General features: G+C 42.5%; 1 protein-coding gene across 2 annotated transcripts in view; it reads right to left on the bottom strand.

The window, feature by feature from the left end:
* Nucleotides 1-7,462: 7,462 nt before the first annotated feature.
* MUSK (muscle associated receptor tyrosine kinase) overlaps nt 7,463-18,295 on the bottom strand; it is an 83,111-nt gene continuing 72,278 nt past the window's right edge. For both annotated transcript variants that reach the window (XM_030567410.1, XM_030567411.1), the window contains 3 exons: nt 15,212-15,360; nt 11,989-12,672; nt 7,463-7,545 (listed from right to left, as the gene is read on the bottom strand). In XM_030567410.1, coding sequence (XP_030423270.1) covers nt 11,990-12,672; nt 15,212-15,360 — 832 coding nt within the window. In that variant the 3' untranslated portion in view covers nt 7,463-7,545; nt 11,989. The remainder of the gene's footprint in view (nt 7,546-11,988; nt 12,673-15,211; nt 15,361-18,295) is intronic.

Genomic DNA, 18,295 nt, shown 5'->3' with positions numbered 1-18,295 from the left:
AGACTGATTCCTGGGGTACTCCACTTGCTGCCAACTACCCTGTTGAGCCCAATGATCTAGCCAGCTTTCTATCCACCTTATAGTCCATTCATTCAATCCATAGTTTTTTAACTTGCTGGCAAGAATACTGAGGCAGATCGTATCAAAAGCTTTGCTAAACTCAAGGTATATCATGTCTACAGCTTTCTCCACATCCACAGAGCCAATTAGCTCATCAAAAAAGGCAATCAGGTTCGTCAGGCATGACTTGCCCATGGTGAATCCATGTTGATTGTTCCTGATCACCTTCCTCTCATCCAAAAATGGAAAACTGCAATTGTTACAATTTTGCAATTACAATTTTCCAATACCTCCTTGTGAAGTGGGTTATTATAACAATTTCACAGCTGGAGAAATTGAGTGCAGGAAGAGGCTTAAGGGTTCAGTCCTGCTCCCATTCCTGTTATTGTAAAAACTCCTGTTGACTTCAGTGATTCATGGTCAAGTCCTTTGTAACCCTAAAGTACCCTGGTGAGTCCATGGTGGTCAGGAACAAAACCCCTGAGTCCTGATTCCTAGGTCCCCACTCTAACTGCTAGACACACACTTTATTACTAAAAATAATAATAATTGAAATGTTGAGTTTAGAATAAATTGGAGAAGTGTTTAGAAAAAGTAGTAACTGGGAAAGTTCTGCACAGATCATGAGATTGTGTCAGCACGATGTTAATGTAAGTGTTGGAGTGTGCATTCATTCTGGGCCTGGTTCTACTGAGTGCATTGGGATTACCTACTCTGGGAGTTGGAAACTGAGCTGTGTTCCTATCCAAACAACCATCTGTGGATGAATCATGAAGTTCTGCAGCAATACTAGCCTGAGGGAGGTTAGAAAGCCAGCTATTTAGATTGACAGCTTCAGTGCTAGGAACTATAGGAATCATGTCAGGCCATGAGCATTTGAGACTAGCCTTCTTCTCCATAGGACTGAGAGCTAACATCCAGTGACCAAATGGAAAAAAAAAAACTTTGGATAAATGCTACATTGTTCCCTTTTCTTTTGCTTTGACCTGGATGTTTTGGTGGTATTTGTCAAGATTCAGTAAGAGAAAACAGAATGTTTCACCCTAAAGCCCCGATCCAGCAAAGCAGTAACAGCCAAGCTTAACTTTAAGCAAATGAGCAGACTCATTGAAGACAGTGGGGCCACTTAAACACCCACAAGTATGTAACTTTTTCTGGGTCAAAGGCTAGGAATGTAAATGTTTGTCCTATGTGCAATTACTGCTGGTGGACAGTGCTGGATTGACAGCCCTAGAGATCTGTGTCTTGCATCCACAGAACAGATGCAGTAAAGGCAACTGGCCTAGAAGACATACTTTTAGGGGTGAGCAAGCAGCACACCCTCCATGCTCCTTTTGTCCTTGATTTCCTTTCTGAGACCACCAGCCAGCATTCCAGCAGTGCTGCTGCTGGGTGTGAGGTGGAAATTTGTCGTCTGGACACTGGACCGAGCCAGCAAAACTCATTTCACATAAGCCACTGCAGTCATTAGATCAGGGGTTCTCAACTGAGAGTCGGGACCTCTCAGGAGGTTGTCAGGTTATTATATGGGGGGGTTGCGAGCTGCCTACCTCCACCCCAAACCCCACTTTGCCTCCAACATTTATAATGGTGTTAAATATATTTTAAGTGTTTTTAATTTATAATGGGGGGTCGCATTCAGAGGCTTGCGATGTAAAAGAGGTCGCCAGTAAAAAAAAATCTGAGAGCCACTGCTTTAGATGCTAACAACTTTGAGTCATTAGTGAATGATGCTGTGTTCACACCAACTCAATAGTATTGGTTTCCTACTGGGAAAATCCCAGCTCTATCTTTTCATAATCCAAGAAAGGAGAAAAATCAGAGAATCAGGCAGACAAGAAGAACCAGTTGCCTCATCAGTTGAATTTAGGTCCTTCACCAAACCATCCAAATAACCCTCCATCCCAACACAGCACAATAGACTCGTTATTCCCTCACCTGACAAAATGTATGTCTGTATTCACTGTAATGTTAATAGAATACCATAGCCTTCCATAGTAGACAAAGGTTATTCAAATAAACCAACAATGAGGGAGTTCTGATCCAGATCCAAATTTTGTACGTTAGGCCAACTTGGACTTAAATAGCACCTTCCCTGTATGTGTGTCTCAATAGCACAAGCTAGTGAACATCTGAGGACCTATTCCCCAAAGTCAGTTGAGTAAAATTAGAGTAATGTTGTGGTGACTCAGGTCTAGAGAACTACATTAACCTACCTGAGAATGAACTATGTGTAAATTTTTCTCATAGTCAGCATATAGTTATCTTATCCCTAATGTGTTATCAAAAAATATTTTTAAACCTGTCAAACAGATAAAGCTTTTGTGCTCATTTAAAGTCTAGGAAGGCTTAAAAAGGCAAATTGTTTACTAGCAACTACTTAATTGTTTGGTGGCAGTCCAAAAAAAATATTTGTACAAAATCATGTGAGTCAATGTACGTTTCAGAATAAAGAGCGTGCTCTTTTCGTTGACATGATTTATGTCATGCAAGTCAGGGGGAAAAAAACGCTTGTGATCAAATCCAAAATGCTGTTGCCCTGCAGACTTGGGGAGAGTTTCCAGCACCAGGCTTGCAAAATGGACAGGGATCCTGTTGGTTGTTTAGCACAATTTACCAGTTTGAGAGTGCCAGGTACGCATAGGGGGCTTTATACTGTGAAAATAAATGGAAAGAGAAGTTACTGTTGTATCTAGAATGGTGCCACCTAGTGACCACACATTAAACAGCAGATTTTACCTTCCCTCAAAACCTGAGAGACATAGTCATTAGAAATTTACCATTGACTTCACTGGGGCCAGCATTTCACCAGGAAAACCTATGGATATTAGGTCATCTAGTCCAGTGGCTCCCAAACTGCTCACTACAGCAACCCACCAACTGCATTTTGTTGCCTTTTTTTGCCACCCACCATTTCATAAAATGTACCCTAAGCCGTAGCACCTCAGCCCTGATTCCGGACCGGTGCAGAGGGGAGGGGAGATGTTGCAAAGTGAGTCCACCTCACACTCACCCCACAGCGATGACTCCCGACTCTGGGTTTGTGACCTCGCACACAGGGTCGCAGCCCCACTCAGGTTTGGCCCAGCCACTCCTTTGTCATGATGGGCCCAATTGAAGTGAGTGGCACTACGCCATGTCACGATGCCCAAAGTGAGGAGCCAGGCCAAGCCCCTCAGGACAGGAGCTGTGGCTGCAGAGTGATGATGGGGTAGGCTTGCTCTCTAAAACCACTCCCTCTGCACCAGGCCAGGAATGCATGTCTGCCTAGGCCAGAACCCACTGATGGTTTAATCCATCGAGGACATAGGGACCCATCTGGGACCTTTCTGCAATACACTAGTGGGTCCCAATCCACCACTTGGGAAACACTGATCTAATCTGTTCCCTGCCTATCCCAGACTGTTGTTTGCCTGGTGTGTTACTGTGGCAAATCCATGAATCATAGAACTGGAAGGGACCTTGAGAGGTCATCTAGTCCAGTCCCCTACACTCAAGGCAGGACTAAGTATTATCTAGACCACCCCTGACAGGTGTTTGTCCAACCTGCTCTTAAAAGTCTTTCCAATGATGGAGATTCCACAACCTCCTAGGCAATTTATTCCAGTGCTTAACCATCCGACAGTTAGGAAGTTTTTCCTAATGTCCAACCTGAACTGCCTTGCTGCAATTTAAGCCCATTGCTTCTTGTACTATCCTCCGAGATTAAGAAAAACAAATTTTCTCCTTCCTCCTTGTAACAACCTTTTATGTACTTGAAAACTGTTAGGTCCCCCCTCAGTCTTCTCTTCTCCAGACTAAACAAACCCAGTTTTTCAATCTTCCCTCATAGGTCATGTTTTCTAAACCTTTAATCATTTTTGTTGTTGTTCTCTGGACTTTCTCCAATTTGTCCACATTTTTCCTGAAACGTGGCACCCAGAACTGGACACAACATTCCAGGTGAGGCCTAATCAGCATGAAGTAGAGTAGAAGAATTACTTCTCGTGTCTTGCTTACAATACTCCTGCTAACACATCCCAGAATAATGTTGCCCCTTTTTTTGGCCACACTGTTTCACTGTTGACTCATATTTAGCTTGTGATCCACTGTGACCCCCAGATCCTTTTCCACAGTACTCCTTCTTAGGCAGTCATTTTCCATTTTGTATGTGTGCAACTGATTGTTCCCTCCTAAGTGAAGTACTTTGCATTTGTCCTTATTGAATTTCATCCTATTTACTTCAGCCCATTTCTCCAGTTTGTCAGATCATTTGAATTTTAATCCTATCCTCCAAAGCACTTGCAACCCCTCCTAGCTTGGTATCATCTGCAAATTTTAAGTGTACTCTCTATGCCATTATCTAAATCACTGATGAAGATATTGAACAGAACCAGACCCAGAACTGATCACTCCAGGACCCCACTTGTTATGCCCTTCCAGCATGATTGTGAATCACTGCTAACTACTCTCTGGGAACGATTTTCCAACCAGTTATGTACCCACTTTATAGTAGCTCCATCTAGGTTGTATTTCCCTAGTTTGTTTATGAGACTGTCATGCAAGATAGTATCAAAAGCCTTATTAAAGTCAAGATATACCACATCTACCGCTTCCCCTCCCCATCCACAAGGCTTGTTACCCTGTCAAAGACAGCTAACAGGTTGGTTTGATATGATTTGTTCTTGACAAATCCATGCTGACTGTTATTTATCCCTTTATCTTCTAGGTGTTTGCTCACTGATTTGCAAATCAGCCCAGTTTCACCTGAAGTGGAGCCTAGGTTCAGCTGAAAGGCTCCCACAAACCTTTTCATGAACCTGCTCTTAGCTAGTAATGACACCCACAAGCAGGCGACTTGGTGTGATTTCAGGTTTTGTTCCGAACAGTTTGTACAGTTCTAGCCAGGAGTCTTTTCCAAATGAAGAGGATCCATGCACACCCACTGAGAGCTGTAACTCTGTTATGCGATATGCACCACAGTGAGATGGAAATTCCTGCTTCACAACCCATAACTGAATAAGACCTGAGCAGAAACCTGTCATTTAGAATGTAAACTCATTCGGGGGAGTGACTATCTTTTTGTTGTGTGTGCATACTGACCTTGCACAATGAGACTGGGGTCTCTCGGCTCAACTGCAATACAAATAATTCATCAGAACAATAACAAACAATGAGGAACTGTAAGCAGAAGTTACTAGAATCCAAATAAACTTAGAGTTCTGGCTGCTTTTAGGCCAGGGATGAGTATGTTTGGCATTTCATCCATGAAGAAAATGTCATGTACCTCACGTGCAGAACTTCCAGTTCCCTGATGTTCCTTTCTCACAGGGATACTGTCATCCTCCTGCTTTTCAGCAGGACCCTAGACGCTCCCCAGTCTTTGCTGTAACCAAAGCCTGCCTGTTCTCTAGTATCATTGCTGTGAAGTTTAATATGCCTTTACATAAGAAGATAAATTTAGCGCTGAGTGAGCTCACCATCTCAGAGAGTGAATAACCCTCTTTCATTCATCAAGCGATTCTCAGTTCAATGCAGTCCCACTTTTCCATGGAGGAGTTTGTTTAGGTAAAAGTCCCCCCTCCCCAGATAAATTCATGCACTATTGCATCACATTTACGTGAGTCCTGGGGGACAACAGATAAACATACAAAGTTGCATGCATGCTCACTTACACACATTCAGTGCTTGCACTCATGCTGCAGGATAAATTTATTGGGCTATAAACAGTATTTGATTTACAACACATCAGTAAAAAGACATGGTTTTCAAATGCTTGTAATTTTTTTTAAACGCATGGCTCTCTGGTGATTTTTAGAATTTATTCTGGCTGTCGGATGCTGATACAATGTTTGCTTACTTAGTCCTATTTTTTGGAAAGGGTTACATGATAAGGTATTAGAAACAAAAATATACCCTCAATATAAAGTGCGACCTTTATTTCAGGTAGTACCTATGTGCTCTGGATACGTCGTTAGCTCCATCATTAGTGCCCTCCATTAACATTGAACTATAGTTTAATATAATGAAAATAAAGCTGTAATAAACCCTCTGTTCTGACATTAAATAGATCCTGTTTCAATAACTTACTCAGTATCAAAACTCCAAAGCCATGAATTTAGGAGGCGGGGTGGATAAAGAGAGTTCCCCACTTGCTTTTTTTCCCCATGATATAGCTTTATTTTATAAAATGCCACACACCAGAATTACACGGACTGTGCCAGTATGCAAAATTTGCTGTGAAATATACATAGCTGCTTGGGATGTCATTCCGAAGCATCATTCATGAAATGCACATCAGATAATTACAGGAGATTATAAAACCAGAACATGTGTAGATAGCCTATTAGAGTCTGATTTAGATTAACGAATCAGGTTTAGTCTATGATATGTTTGAGGCACTTCCTCTTGGCCAAGCTTGCATCATGTTGCTGACAAAAGACCATTAAAAAGAACGAAACCAAGCATGCAAAATGTATTTAGATTTTGTTTAAAAAAAATGTATAAAAATATGAATAGGTGGATTTCTGTAACCCTTGGATTTTCTGGTTTGTCACTTCACGCTATATGTCCTCAGTGGCAAATCTTCCTATATGCTATGAATGTTTTTGTCAAACATGATGTGAAATCACATCTACTTGAAATTGTACTATCCTCTTCATGAACACTTACATCTGAACAAGAGACAGCAAAACAAAACAAAACAATTGCCTTTAATTTGTTTTAAACAGAGACCACTCCCCCTTCAACCAACATTGAAAACAATTGGAGTTTAATAAGTAAATTGTTAACAGAAAACTGTATATCCCTCTTAGTAGCAAACATACAGTAACAAAGCTGAAATCTCAAACAAAGGGGAAAAAACGGAAATAATGCAATTTCTGTACAGCAAGCTGAAAAATATACAGCAGGCGAGAATCCTCAGGATAAAATTCACCCATGTGCACAGCACCAGCACTAGGTCTGTGCACCACTTAACACCCTCAAAATAGGGAATCATTTAAATGGTTCCCTAATGTGCTGGTGGTCCTCTACACAAGGGTGAGTTCTACCCATATCATGGGAAGTTTTTGCATGGGAGGGGGAAAAAAGCCCTTTTCCTAGCAAAAGGGGGGAAACGTTCTTTGTTGCATTTAAAAGAACAATGGCTAACTACCATAGATTTCAGGTTCACTCTTATATTGCAAAGGCTGGAATGCTGGACAAGGACAACGAAATTCTCCTCTTGTTTGCACCGGTACATCCCTATTGACCTTAATGGGGCTGAAGCGGCGTCACTGAGCAAAGGACTTGGTCAGAAAAGTGCAACGAAAAGGGATATTATTCCAATGAGAATCCGCTTTTTCAGGTGCGGGGTGAGGAAAGATTATAGCATGTGAAATTATGAGCTTTTAACTGGGCGGACTGCAAACATCATTAAAGCAGCACGGAAACAGCAGTCAGGGTTTCAGGACTTCCTACGCCAGGTGAAGGGAAAGGAGGAGGAGTGATCAGCTGAAGCCAGCACTGGAATCATAGAAAGAGAAAATGCAGGTTCAATCTCTCAAGCTTTAAATGTATGTGTGTGTTTAGAGTACAGCTGCTCTGTAAATCTAAATCCGCTCTTGCTACCTTTAGGGAGGAGTGGTACCTGGGATAGATAGAGGTGCTTGTTTTACAGAAGTGTTTACTTGAAAGAGAGGATACTGACTGTTATACAGGAAGTGTATGACAGAGCCAGGGCCTGAATCTCTGTCCAATGCCATTATCACAAGACTGTCCTTTCTTTTTAGAGCAGGAAGGATAGGCCAGCGGGCGGGGTACCAGCCTGGGACTCGCCAGTCCCAGGCACTAGTCCCTGCTCTGCAGCAGACATCCTGTGTCACTTGGAGCAAGTCACTTAGTCTCTTTGTGGAGTCTGTGCCTCAGTACTCTACTGTAAAATAGGATTATAACATTTCTCTAGCCTCAAATACTGTGGTAATGAAGACCATGTAAGTAGCAGAGATCGTTCTTCTATTGGAGCAGTGGCTCTTGATATTATATCAGAGTCCTGACCTATGTAAGCAGTTCTCGGTCAATAGAATGGCTGGGAGATTACTGGGCATACACACTGCAGTGTTGGTAACTGTGTACAATTAACATGTGCCCTCGCGTTCTTATCACAACACCTCATAGCAGGGACTGCAGCTCCCTACTATGGCCAGAGGAAGCAGCTTATTTCTTTGCACTGTTTCTGGTAATGGCGAGCTCCTGGGTTGGGTGAAATAAGCAGCAGTGGTTTACAGGGCTGCCCAGAGTGGGGGGCAATTTGCCCCAGGCCGTGGGTCCTGCAGGGGCCCTCACAAGAATATAGTATTCTATAGTATTGCAACTTTTTTTTATGGAAGGGGCCCCTGAAATTGCTTTGCCCCAGGCCCCCTGAATCCTCTGGGCGGCCCTGGTGGTTTATAAACACTAAGCCATGCTCTTGTGGCCGTCACCAAAATGTTCTGAGTGATGGTTATGTAAAAAAAACATGTAACTACATCATGAAGCAGAGCTGAAACTGCAGTTAATAAAAACAGCGCACTGCATTGCTTTTCAGCATTACTTTCCTTATTGCTGGCTTTATTTCTGGTTATTTTCCAACTAATAAATCCCACTTTTGAGACTGCTGAATGGCCTGACTTCTATGGTTATTCCTAGATGAAAGCAAACAGCTTGACAAAACACAGAAGTCATGCTGGCCCATTAATTACTACTCTGTTCATCCCAGCAAAATGGATGCTCTAATGTGTCACTTTCTGATTACATATTAGATATAACTATGGGATCCCAGAGTCTAAGCTGGATAATTTTCCCTTTCTCTCTCCTCTGGGAACCAAGAGAGAGAAACTGGTTCAGAAAATATTTAAATATTCCTCAGGAAAAACAACACCTGCAGGGATCCTGAGTAGCTTTTACCAGAGAAGAAACGCTAGGGCTTTGTCTATGCTAGCACTTACTGTGCTACCCCTTATGTCGCTCAGGGGTGTGAAAAAGCTACCCCCATGAGTGACATAAGTGAGCCTGACTAAACGCTGCCCACACCGGCACTGATGTCTGTGGGAGAGCTTCTCCTGCCAACATAGCTACCGCTGCTCGCAGGGCTGGAGTCGTTAATCTAACAGGGGAGAGCTCTCCCACTGGCCTAGGGCAGTTACATTAGAGAGCTTACAGTGGCACAGCTGCATTACAGCAGCGGAGCTGCACCAAACTCTCTAGCCTAGGTCAGAGATGTCTGCAAGCCGGATCTGAACCACAAATAACTGATGCAGTGTTGTCTTCCTGAGTGTGCAGACAGCCTGAAACAATAACTGCCAAAGGTGTGAACTCCCTGGTACCCCAATTCATCTGTTGTCTCCTAGTGACACTCTACACATCAGCACCAACTATTTCCTTGCTGATAATTTTAGCACAAGGAACGTAAAAAGGGTTGGGAGTGAAGCCTACATATGGGAACTGAGATCTGCAGCAGAGAAGGAAAAATAGAGATGATATACAGACACAGAAGAGGGAGAGAAAACAGATGGGGATGAGAAAACAAGAGGAAACAGTGGCATTGCTAAAGGAGAGAGTGTTTTCTTACAGAGTGATGCTGGATGAGAAGACTCTGAACCAGTAATGAATGATAATAGGTAAGAGTTTAGTTACTACATTGCCACATATTACCCTTGATCTTGGTGCAATCTAAGAAGTTGGGTAGAGTTGTGTTGTGGATGGAGGGGGAGTATCTAGGCCTAAACTTACACCCCAGCCCATGAACCATAATTTAAAATTGTATTTATCCCTTTCCACAGGACTACACTCTTGCTCTATAGCTGCTTCCACTAAAAGTGAAATTCACCTCTGTGCACAAGGCCTATGAATCTGGGGTGTTTACTTTTTTTTTCACAAGCGCTTAGTATTTGCCTAACTGCTGTCATTGTGATCTGAGAATTGCACCACTGACATCAACAGGAGCAGAATCAGGCAAAAATCTGAGTGCTTGTAAAAATGCTCCTCTCCCCTCCGCACCTCCTGTTCTTGGAGATTAGATTTGAACACTATAATTTTTTATCCACAGCATTTAAAAATGTATGGTGAGCACCGCTAGTGTATAAGTACAGTTTTTATTTGGAGTGTAAAACTAGGAAATACCTTACTGAGAACAGATTTAGAACCCAATCCTGCCCTTTTTCTGCATGTAGAACTCATGAGCTCCTACTGAGGTGTATAAAAGTGAGACTCAGGATGAGTTTATATAACTCAAAGGTTAACACTAATTATAAAACCATCCAGTATGCATTGACAAAGATTGTAACATCATCAGAAAAATATTTCAGCATTACTTGTGCACATCACAAAACTGACGTGTTGTGAAAGTAACGGAGCAGGGTTTTTAAAAAAGTATTCAATTTCTTTGTGACTTCTCAGATAAACAGAGTATTTCATAAGGGCTTAACAGGGCCCACTGGGACAAAGAGTGAGTAGAAAATTTCCATCCTCCACTCCTGAGTCTGACTATTGTTCTGTTTGAGCCATCATTCAAATTGCCCTTGGCAGACAATATGATGAAACAACTTGCAAGTTCATTTTTAAACTCTTTCCTTTGCTGAGATAGCCCAATCTGCTAAAGTGTTCATTTTGTTCCTCCGTCCAAAGGTTCATCATTGGATAAATTTAATGTTAGGCAAAATTTTGAAGGGCCAAATACTAGAGTCCTTATGAGGGCTCACTTGAGCCTGTGAGTCCTTTGAGTCCTTTGTTGGAGGCTACATGGACCCATTTTACCCTACCTGGAGCACAAAGAGGAATTCCACCTTGGAAATGCAGCACTCCTCCCAAGGCAACCCACATGCAGGAGGAGTGCTCCCACTGTTGGATCCCTTCAGGGGAGGCAGCCTACGCTCTCCTGTGTGTCTGGCCTGCTCCCACAGCCAGTGCATAGTAAGTAGTAGGGAAGGGACCCTACCTCATCTTGAGGGGGTTCTTATCTAGGAGGTACAGCGGGGGAAACAGTCCCTGTGCTCCAGGAACTGCAGTGGTGTTGTGCTGTGCAGGGGCAGAGATTTATACCCTTCCTCACCCTGCCTCTCTCATCCCCACACACCTATCGAGCAGCAGGCTCAATCTGGCCCTCACTTTTTATGGTCAGCTTTACTCAGGCAAACTTTCATTGACTTCAGTGGCAGCTGTCAGTGCCCATTATGGGAGTTTTCCTTCCTCTGTAGCATCGTGCATTGGCCATTGCTCGGTGCAGGATGTGACAGGCTAATGGTCTGATCTTGTGTGGCAAATCCTAGAGTGTGTGAGAGGGAAGAAGGAAATTAAAGAGAAAAAACAAATGGGATAAAGAATGATCCTTTTTTTTTTAAAGGAGGTGAATATGTACAAAAAAACTTAAAGGAAACCAAAAAGAAAAAAGATTTTAAAAAAAGAGATTTTGAAAGCAGAAAGGGATGAGGAAAAGAGGGAAAAGCTAAACATGAGAGACTGGGAAGGCAGGGAAATTAAAGTCAACAGAATTTTCCTTTGAGGGGAGTGTTTTTGTTTTGTTCCTTAGAAATCATAAATGGTAACTATTGAACTAATTTGTAGTAATAAGGACTGGACTCACTGGTTTTTGAGGGAGTCTAGGCCTTGACTCTACTGCAAATTAGTTCACTAAGTTCAGAAGTTAAATCCTGTTTTTAAAGACAAAATGAGAACCTCTGCCTTGATTGATGAACAAGATGCTTCTGCTCCCAGCAAAACTGTCATCCTCTAATGTAGCCACCACTCCCAAAGTCCCATCTGGCACGTACAGTCTCTCTCCCCTTTACCTTTTTGGTTTAGCAGATTTAAACATACTGGTCTCGACCCTGCAGCCCTCACTCAAAACTCCCCTTGGGTTCAGCTTGGGAGTTGTGACCGAGGAGTGGGCCAGCGACATGCGATGAGGATGAAATGTCATGCTGCGGTACGCACCTCAGACATGGATAGCAGCCATTGCCCTCTCATATATACGCTCCAGGATGCGATGGATGCTGGCGAAACTGGGCCTGTCAGAAGGCAGCTTGCTCCAGCAAAGGCGCATCAGGTTGTAGAGCTCCAAAGGACAGTTGTCGGGGCAAGAGAGGATGTTGCCATCTCTTACGTAGTAAATCACCTCCTCGTGAGCCATCCCATAATAGGGTTGCATGCCATAGGAGAAAATCTCCCACAGGACCACACCATAGGCCCACACATCGGACTCGGTGGTGTAGCGGTTGTAGAATATCGATTCAGGGGGCATCCAACGTATGGGAATGGCATCGTTTTCATTGGCTTTGTAATAGTCTGCTGAATAGATATTCCTTGAGAGGCCAAAATCGGCAATTTTTACCACCCTATTCTCACCCACCAAACAATTCCTGGTGGCCAAATCCCGATGCACAAACTTGCGCTCTGAGAGGTACGCCATGCCCGCAGCCACCTGCTTGGCAATGCCAATCTGATCAGTGCAGCACAAAGCGAGGGGGTTGGGATTGGAGAGCCTGATCCTAGCATCAAGGTTATTGTGCCTCAGGCTGCAGAGGTTATGCGGTGAGCGAGTGCGTAGGTACTCATTGAGATCCCCGTAAGCCATGTATTCAAACAGCAGACACATGGGTTTCCCAACAGCACACACCCCTGAAAGCAAGAAAATGCACCAAGTCAGTCTTGTCCCTTTTTTTGGTATGACCAAACAGAAATAAAACTGAAGATGGAAATCTCTAAAAAGCACAGATACAAGTTAGGCCCTCAAATCCCCCTGGCTTTGATTAACAAAGGCACGAAGAAAGTCAATCTTCTAACGTTGAACTCCAAGGGGAGGGGGAAAATGTAGTGTGCTTGGCTGATTTACTCTGATACCCTAAAATAAAAAAATTGGATGCCTTCATTTGATTAAGAACCAAATCTTGGTCAAAGTCATGTTAATAGGAGTTTCACTATGGACCCCATTGTGCTATAGGCACTGTACAAAGGCAAAAATAAACACAGTCCTCCCCCACCCCATCCCAAGACCTTACAATCTAATATAGTGGAAGTCTCCTAAACCAAGCTTCTGTGCTCCTTCCGAAAATTCTACAAGTTTTCCTTGACATTTCTTTATAAAAGACTATATTTTTGCCCAACTCAGGTACACGCAACCAATTTCCACTGTTTCCCCAAATATCTTATGATGAGTATCCTGCAATAAAAGCAAGTTTCCCACATTAAGACAAATATCTGTGAAACATTTAATATCTTAATTTTGTCTTTTCCTTTGGGAGTTATAACTATTCTTTCAAACAAATTCATAACCAGCTGAGTGAAATGGAGACAAGTATACTGTCACAATGTACTGGGTATCTTTTGTGTCTTAAAGAAAAAAGCACTGTGATTATGAGAAGAGTTAGGTGTCAGCTGCAAGAAATGATCAGCAAATATTCCTCTGAATTTGAAAGTGAATTATTATTTATGGAGGGCAAGGTTTCCTAAACAGCTATTATTCTGAATGGGAACTACCGGATGCTGGGCATTTTGGAAGATCTGTCTCTAGATTCTTTATTCTGTGTTTCTGGTTTTTCTCCAACATTCAATGAATGAACAAATTATTCAATTAATAGATTTCCAAATTATTCACACCACTTTACTAAATAAATAACAATATTAAACCAATTTTAGAGCTGGCCAAAAAGACAAGACCATTACCAGTATTCTACTGCTTGCCAGTCATTGAAAACCAGTGCAACCAGCCAACGTGCAGATCATACACAATTTGCTTTCCTATGACTGCCATTTAGCACAGTCAATGATATGGCTTATTGTGAAATATGAAATTCTTGCCAATGACCTAACACTTGTCTCTCAGAGAAAGAACAGACATTTCCCAACGTGATAACATCTGGTTCTAGCGAGAACAAGCAATGTGAAAGGTTTATAGGTCAAATAGTGTTCATTTCCTCACACTCTTGCAATATAAAACCGGTTACTTCTTGTATCTTTGGCCTTTCCAAATTTATCCAATGTGTTAACAATAAACAAAAAGTGGATTCTAATTTAGGGCACTTCCTGTTTCTCTTTTCTGTTGTTCAAGTACATACGCCAGGTCAGCTTTCATGAAACCAGATTGCCTACAGAATTCCTGCACTATGGATAACTTTCCCTGAAAATGTTCCTATTGATATGAATAGAGATTTGATTACTAGATGACAAAGGCCAAATCTATCTACAGGTAGTTTACAGAAGAACTATCTGATGTCATTGGTTACTGATCTCTACCACTGCTGAAAGATGATGTTTGCAGGGATAAAATTCTTGTGGTCAGATTTCTTCATGGAAGAATGACATGGGAGCCCCCACTAGCCTACCCTGGAGGTGGTTCCCTCTAAGAAACCTAATAAATTTATCAAGCTATTTTCAGACAGTCTGCCAAGGGAGAGGAGGAGAGAGACACTATTCTTGTTGTTTCTGTTTTTAAAGACTCAACGAGGTATTCAGGCAACACAATCATGGGAGCCATATGAGTAACAGACAATCTGTGCGCTCAAAATTTGCACCCACTGTTTTGTGCCCACAAAATGAATAGCAGTTCTGAGTAAATGCATCTCTAGCCAGTTCATACAGCCAAGGTGTAAGCAATCAGATTTTCACCCACATCTTTCAACTGCAGGCAGAAAAATGTGTAGGTACTGCCTTGCAGTCGCCCTGTGCCCAACAGTGAGTTTCACCCTGAGTGAATTGATTCAGTGGTTTGAGTCCAGTTCTTAGCATCATATCCATATTGCAAAAATCACCATAATTGGGAACTAACTGGTGTCTGTGTTAAGAGTCTTAGCAAAGAGATACAGAGACTAATGTAAGTGATGATGCTTGAACCCCACTGCAGGATTTGGATCTTATTTAGATGGCCATATAACTAGTCTGCCTCAGTGTAACGAAAATGGCATTAGAGCTAAATATTCAAACGTGTGCCAATAGAGAATGCAAAAAAACATGCAATGGCACGTACCCCCCAAAAAAATCTAGGGCCTTGCCAAAAGCAAACTTCAGTTGCCCACTGCTTAATTTGCAATCTCCATATAACTGCAAATCCTGTGTCTGCAACCTTTAGTGCATTACGTTTTTGAAAATTTAGACCCAAAATGATGACACATGGATTCTTGGAAAAATCATACCCCAAGAGCTTATCATTTTGTTTTTGTACCTAACAGTTTGACGATATTTGGGTTATCAAATTCTGCCATGAGAGCCGCCTCCCTCTGGAAATCAGCCTGCATGTCTGCCGAAGCTTCTTCCTTCAGCATTTTCACTGCCACCATTGTGAATGGCTCAGAAGGAAGCAATCCAGGAGCCCTAGGAGAAAGAGAGAATTTCTAAATAGGACTAGAGGTATTGCACTTGCACACGTGTGCGCACACACATGCACGCACACACACAAAATGTTAGCCCCATTTCTGGTTAGAAATCACAGACAAAAAAAAGCCGGGAAGGGGTGTCAAAGCAGTGACCTGTAAGTGGAATTATTTTGCAGCCTTGTTGGGCAATCTCAGGAGAGGGCAAAGACTAAAGGAGCATGGAAATCAAACTTGGCAGGAGTGTAAGACCTATGGTCAGTGTGTGGGAAAGATGGCACTATTGCTGCCTTTGTTGTGTCTGTTCTGTGGGTGTCTGAGGACTTTAAACCCCCTTTAGTCAGTCCTGCACATTTTGTCAGCTCTACCTTTTGAATGTTTTTGAGAAGACAGTAACATTTGCTGAGCTTTGCTTGCTTACAAGCCTGCCCAAGAACAGCTGTAGTAACATGCTATAAACGGAAGATTTCTACAGCTTGGGAGGCTGTGTGGCCTAGGAGAAAGATCATGAGGCTGGGAGTCAGGAGAGTGGGGCTCCATTTCCAGTTCTGTCACTGATCTGCTTTGGCACTTAGGGAAATTCTCTGTGTTGTCGACTTAGTGCAGCATCCATAACAATATCGTTACATAGCTCTTTTCATCTTCAGATCTCAAAGCACCTTACAAAGGAGGCCAGTATCTTTATCTCCATATCACAGACAGAGGAAACTGAGGCATGTGGTGGTGCTGTAACTTGCCTGGAAGACTAATGGCAGAATCTGGGATCCCTGAGTCCCAGTCCAATGCCCAATCCACTAGGCTACAGTGCCTCTCACGGAGGCCTTTTTCTCAGTCGGAGCCTCTAGCCACTGCTATGGTATAAATATTGTTATCCATGGGGCACTCTTCCCTTAACACTTTTAATTACAGATGCTGTATCCTCAGCTTGTCAAAGACTTAGGGATGTTAAACCTATGGAAATGGTGTACATTTTGTCATTGTAGGTAATTCCTACCCATGGAGATATGGAAGCCATGCCTTCAGCATTATAACACAGTTCCTGGATGTAGCCACCTAATGCCTATAAAAGGTAGCATCCATTTGTGAATTCTGTTACTACGCCTGACCTGCTGATTGCTTAAGTGTCAGGTTATTTTACCATTTAGTAGCCATGAGAGGTTCTAGTTCCCAAAGCAAACTTCCTGTTTCCCTGTCACCTACTGCAGACTGATGGCATTGGAGCAGATGCACTTGGCTACTGTAAATGTCACATCATTGTCAACTGTCAGAGAATGGCAAAATGCCCATTTAAAAAGAAATCTCCCAAGGCAAACCAGTATTACAGCTGAAAAGTTTGTCTGTTGAGATCCAGAACCTAATAAAACTGATTCTTCTTTTTCTCTACAATTGCCTTCTTTAAAGCAAAATGCCATTTGTGCCTTCTGGTGGGCATCGGAACTTCTACTATGCTATTAGGGCCAATACTCTTTTCATGTACCAGTCAGTGGCACGTGCTTTGGTGCTTGAGAGAGTGATCTGTAGCTATTGATAAGATGAGAGTGTAAGAAAGATCAGGGGACTCACCTCTTCTGATTAACATCAAGAGTTCATTACACCTGATCAAAAGCCTAGAAGGGTTTACACGGAATGGAAATAAGAGGCAACACAGGTTTCACATGGTGTTCTTTTGAGTGAGAAATTCATCCCTCAGCAGAGGCTAGCAATAAGCCTAGGTACCTCTTAAATCCTGAAATGTAAATTAGGGACCTAAGCAGTGCATGAGCTTTGTACAAGGATGAATTTCATGCTGAGCGAGTTCTTAGCAGACAAGTATCTATATTGCAAAAATCACCATGATTTGGAACTAACTGGTGTCTTTGTTAACAGTTTTAGCAGAGGGGTATAGCAAAAGAGCCCTTTAATCCACAGAGTGCTCTTTCCAGGGCAGTAATCGGAAATGACTTTATTTTGATATTAAACAGAGAAGTTCAGTTTCCAGGGCTGAAAATTGGGGGCCTCCTAATCAATAGATTATTTCCTCCTAGGACCAGGTTGCACCAACTGATGTTTTTGCTAGTACATGTCTCTCCAGTGCTCAGATTAAATGTTGTCCTGCCAGTACACGACAGTGTATGAGGTGGAGGAAGCTGTCTATGCCTTCTGCCTACTATGCATCTGAGCAGCACAGGATAGGATATGGTTCTTAGCTGAAGAAATGGGCTCATAGTTCATAACCAGCAGAAAGAACTGACCAGTAGTGGACTCAGGAGCTATGTCTGCCCTTATGGTAGAAAGGTCTTTTGTGCCTTAGGAGTGTAGTTGTTGACCATGGTCTTAATCCCAGAGTTTTAGGTGATCTGTTAGATATGCTGGGCCATCGTCACTGAGCTCAAACTGAAGAAGGCAGCTGCATGCTGATCTATGTAGAATCATGTGGCTTGAGAGCTATAAGAGGAGTATCAGCGATGCATAAGATAATAGTCAAAACTACTCTTATTAGGAGGTCTTGAGCTGGCCCCAGCTTTGCTTATGTGAGTCTGGCTACTGATCTTGTTCTTAAGACAGATGTGATGGTAACTTGTTACATTCTCCATTCCCACTGCAGGAGATAGGCTGCCATTTGTATTAAGAACTTTCAGAGGGAGCCAGTAAATAACAGTCAGTCACTTCCTGTCCTGACATGCTGCTTCACCCAAGAATAAGTAAACAGTGATTCAGAATTTTAAGGAAGCCAACTGGCAAAGAGATTATTGGCACGGTGTGTAGAATTATGTTTACAGGGATGAAATATTATACAAGGAGAAATAAGAAGCTTACTAAATTTACTCTGAGGCATCCATTAACATACATAGGCCAGTGAATCTAATTTTCTTTCTGAGAACGGAAAGATTATTTCTCATGTGGTAGCTTGAGTGCTCCATCCTGGCAGTACTGGAAGCTAACAGAACCATCATTTT

Source organism: Gopherus evgoodei, chromosome 6 (assembly GCF_007399415.2).
Source record: "Gopherus evgoodei ecotype Sinaloan lineage chromosome 6, rGopEvg1_v1.p, whole genome shotgun sequence".
NCBI lineage: Eukaryota > Metazoa > Chordata > Testudines > Testudinidae > Gopherus > Gopherus evgoodei.
This window is presented reverse-complemented; position numbering and strand designations above follow the sequence as displayed.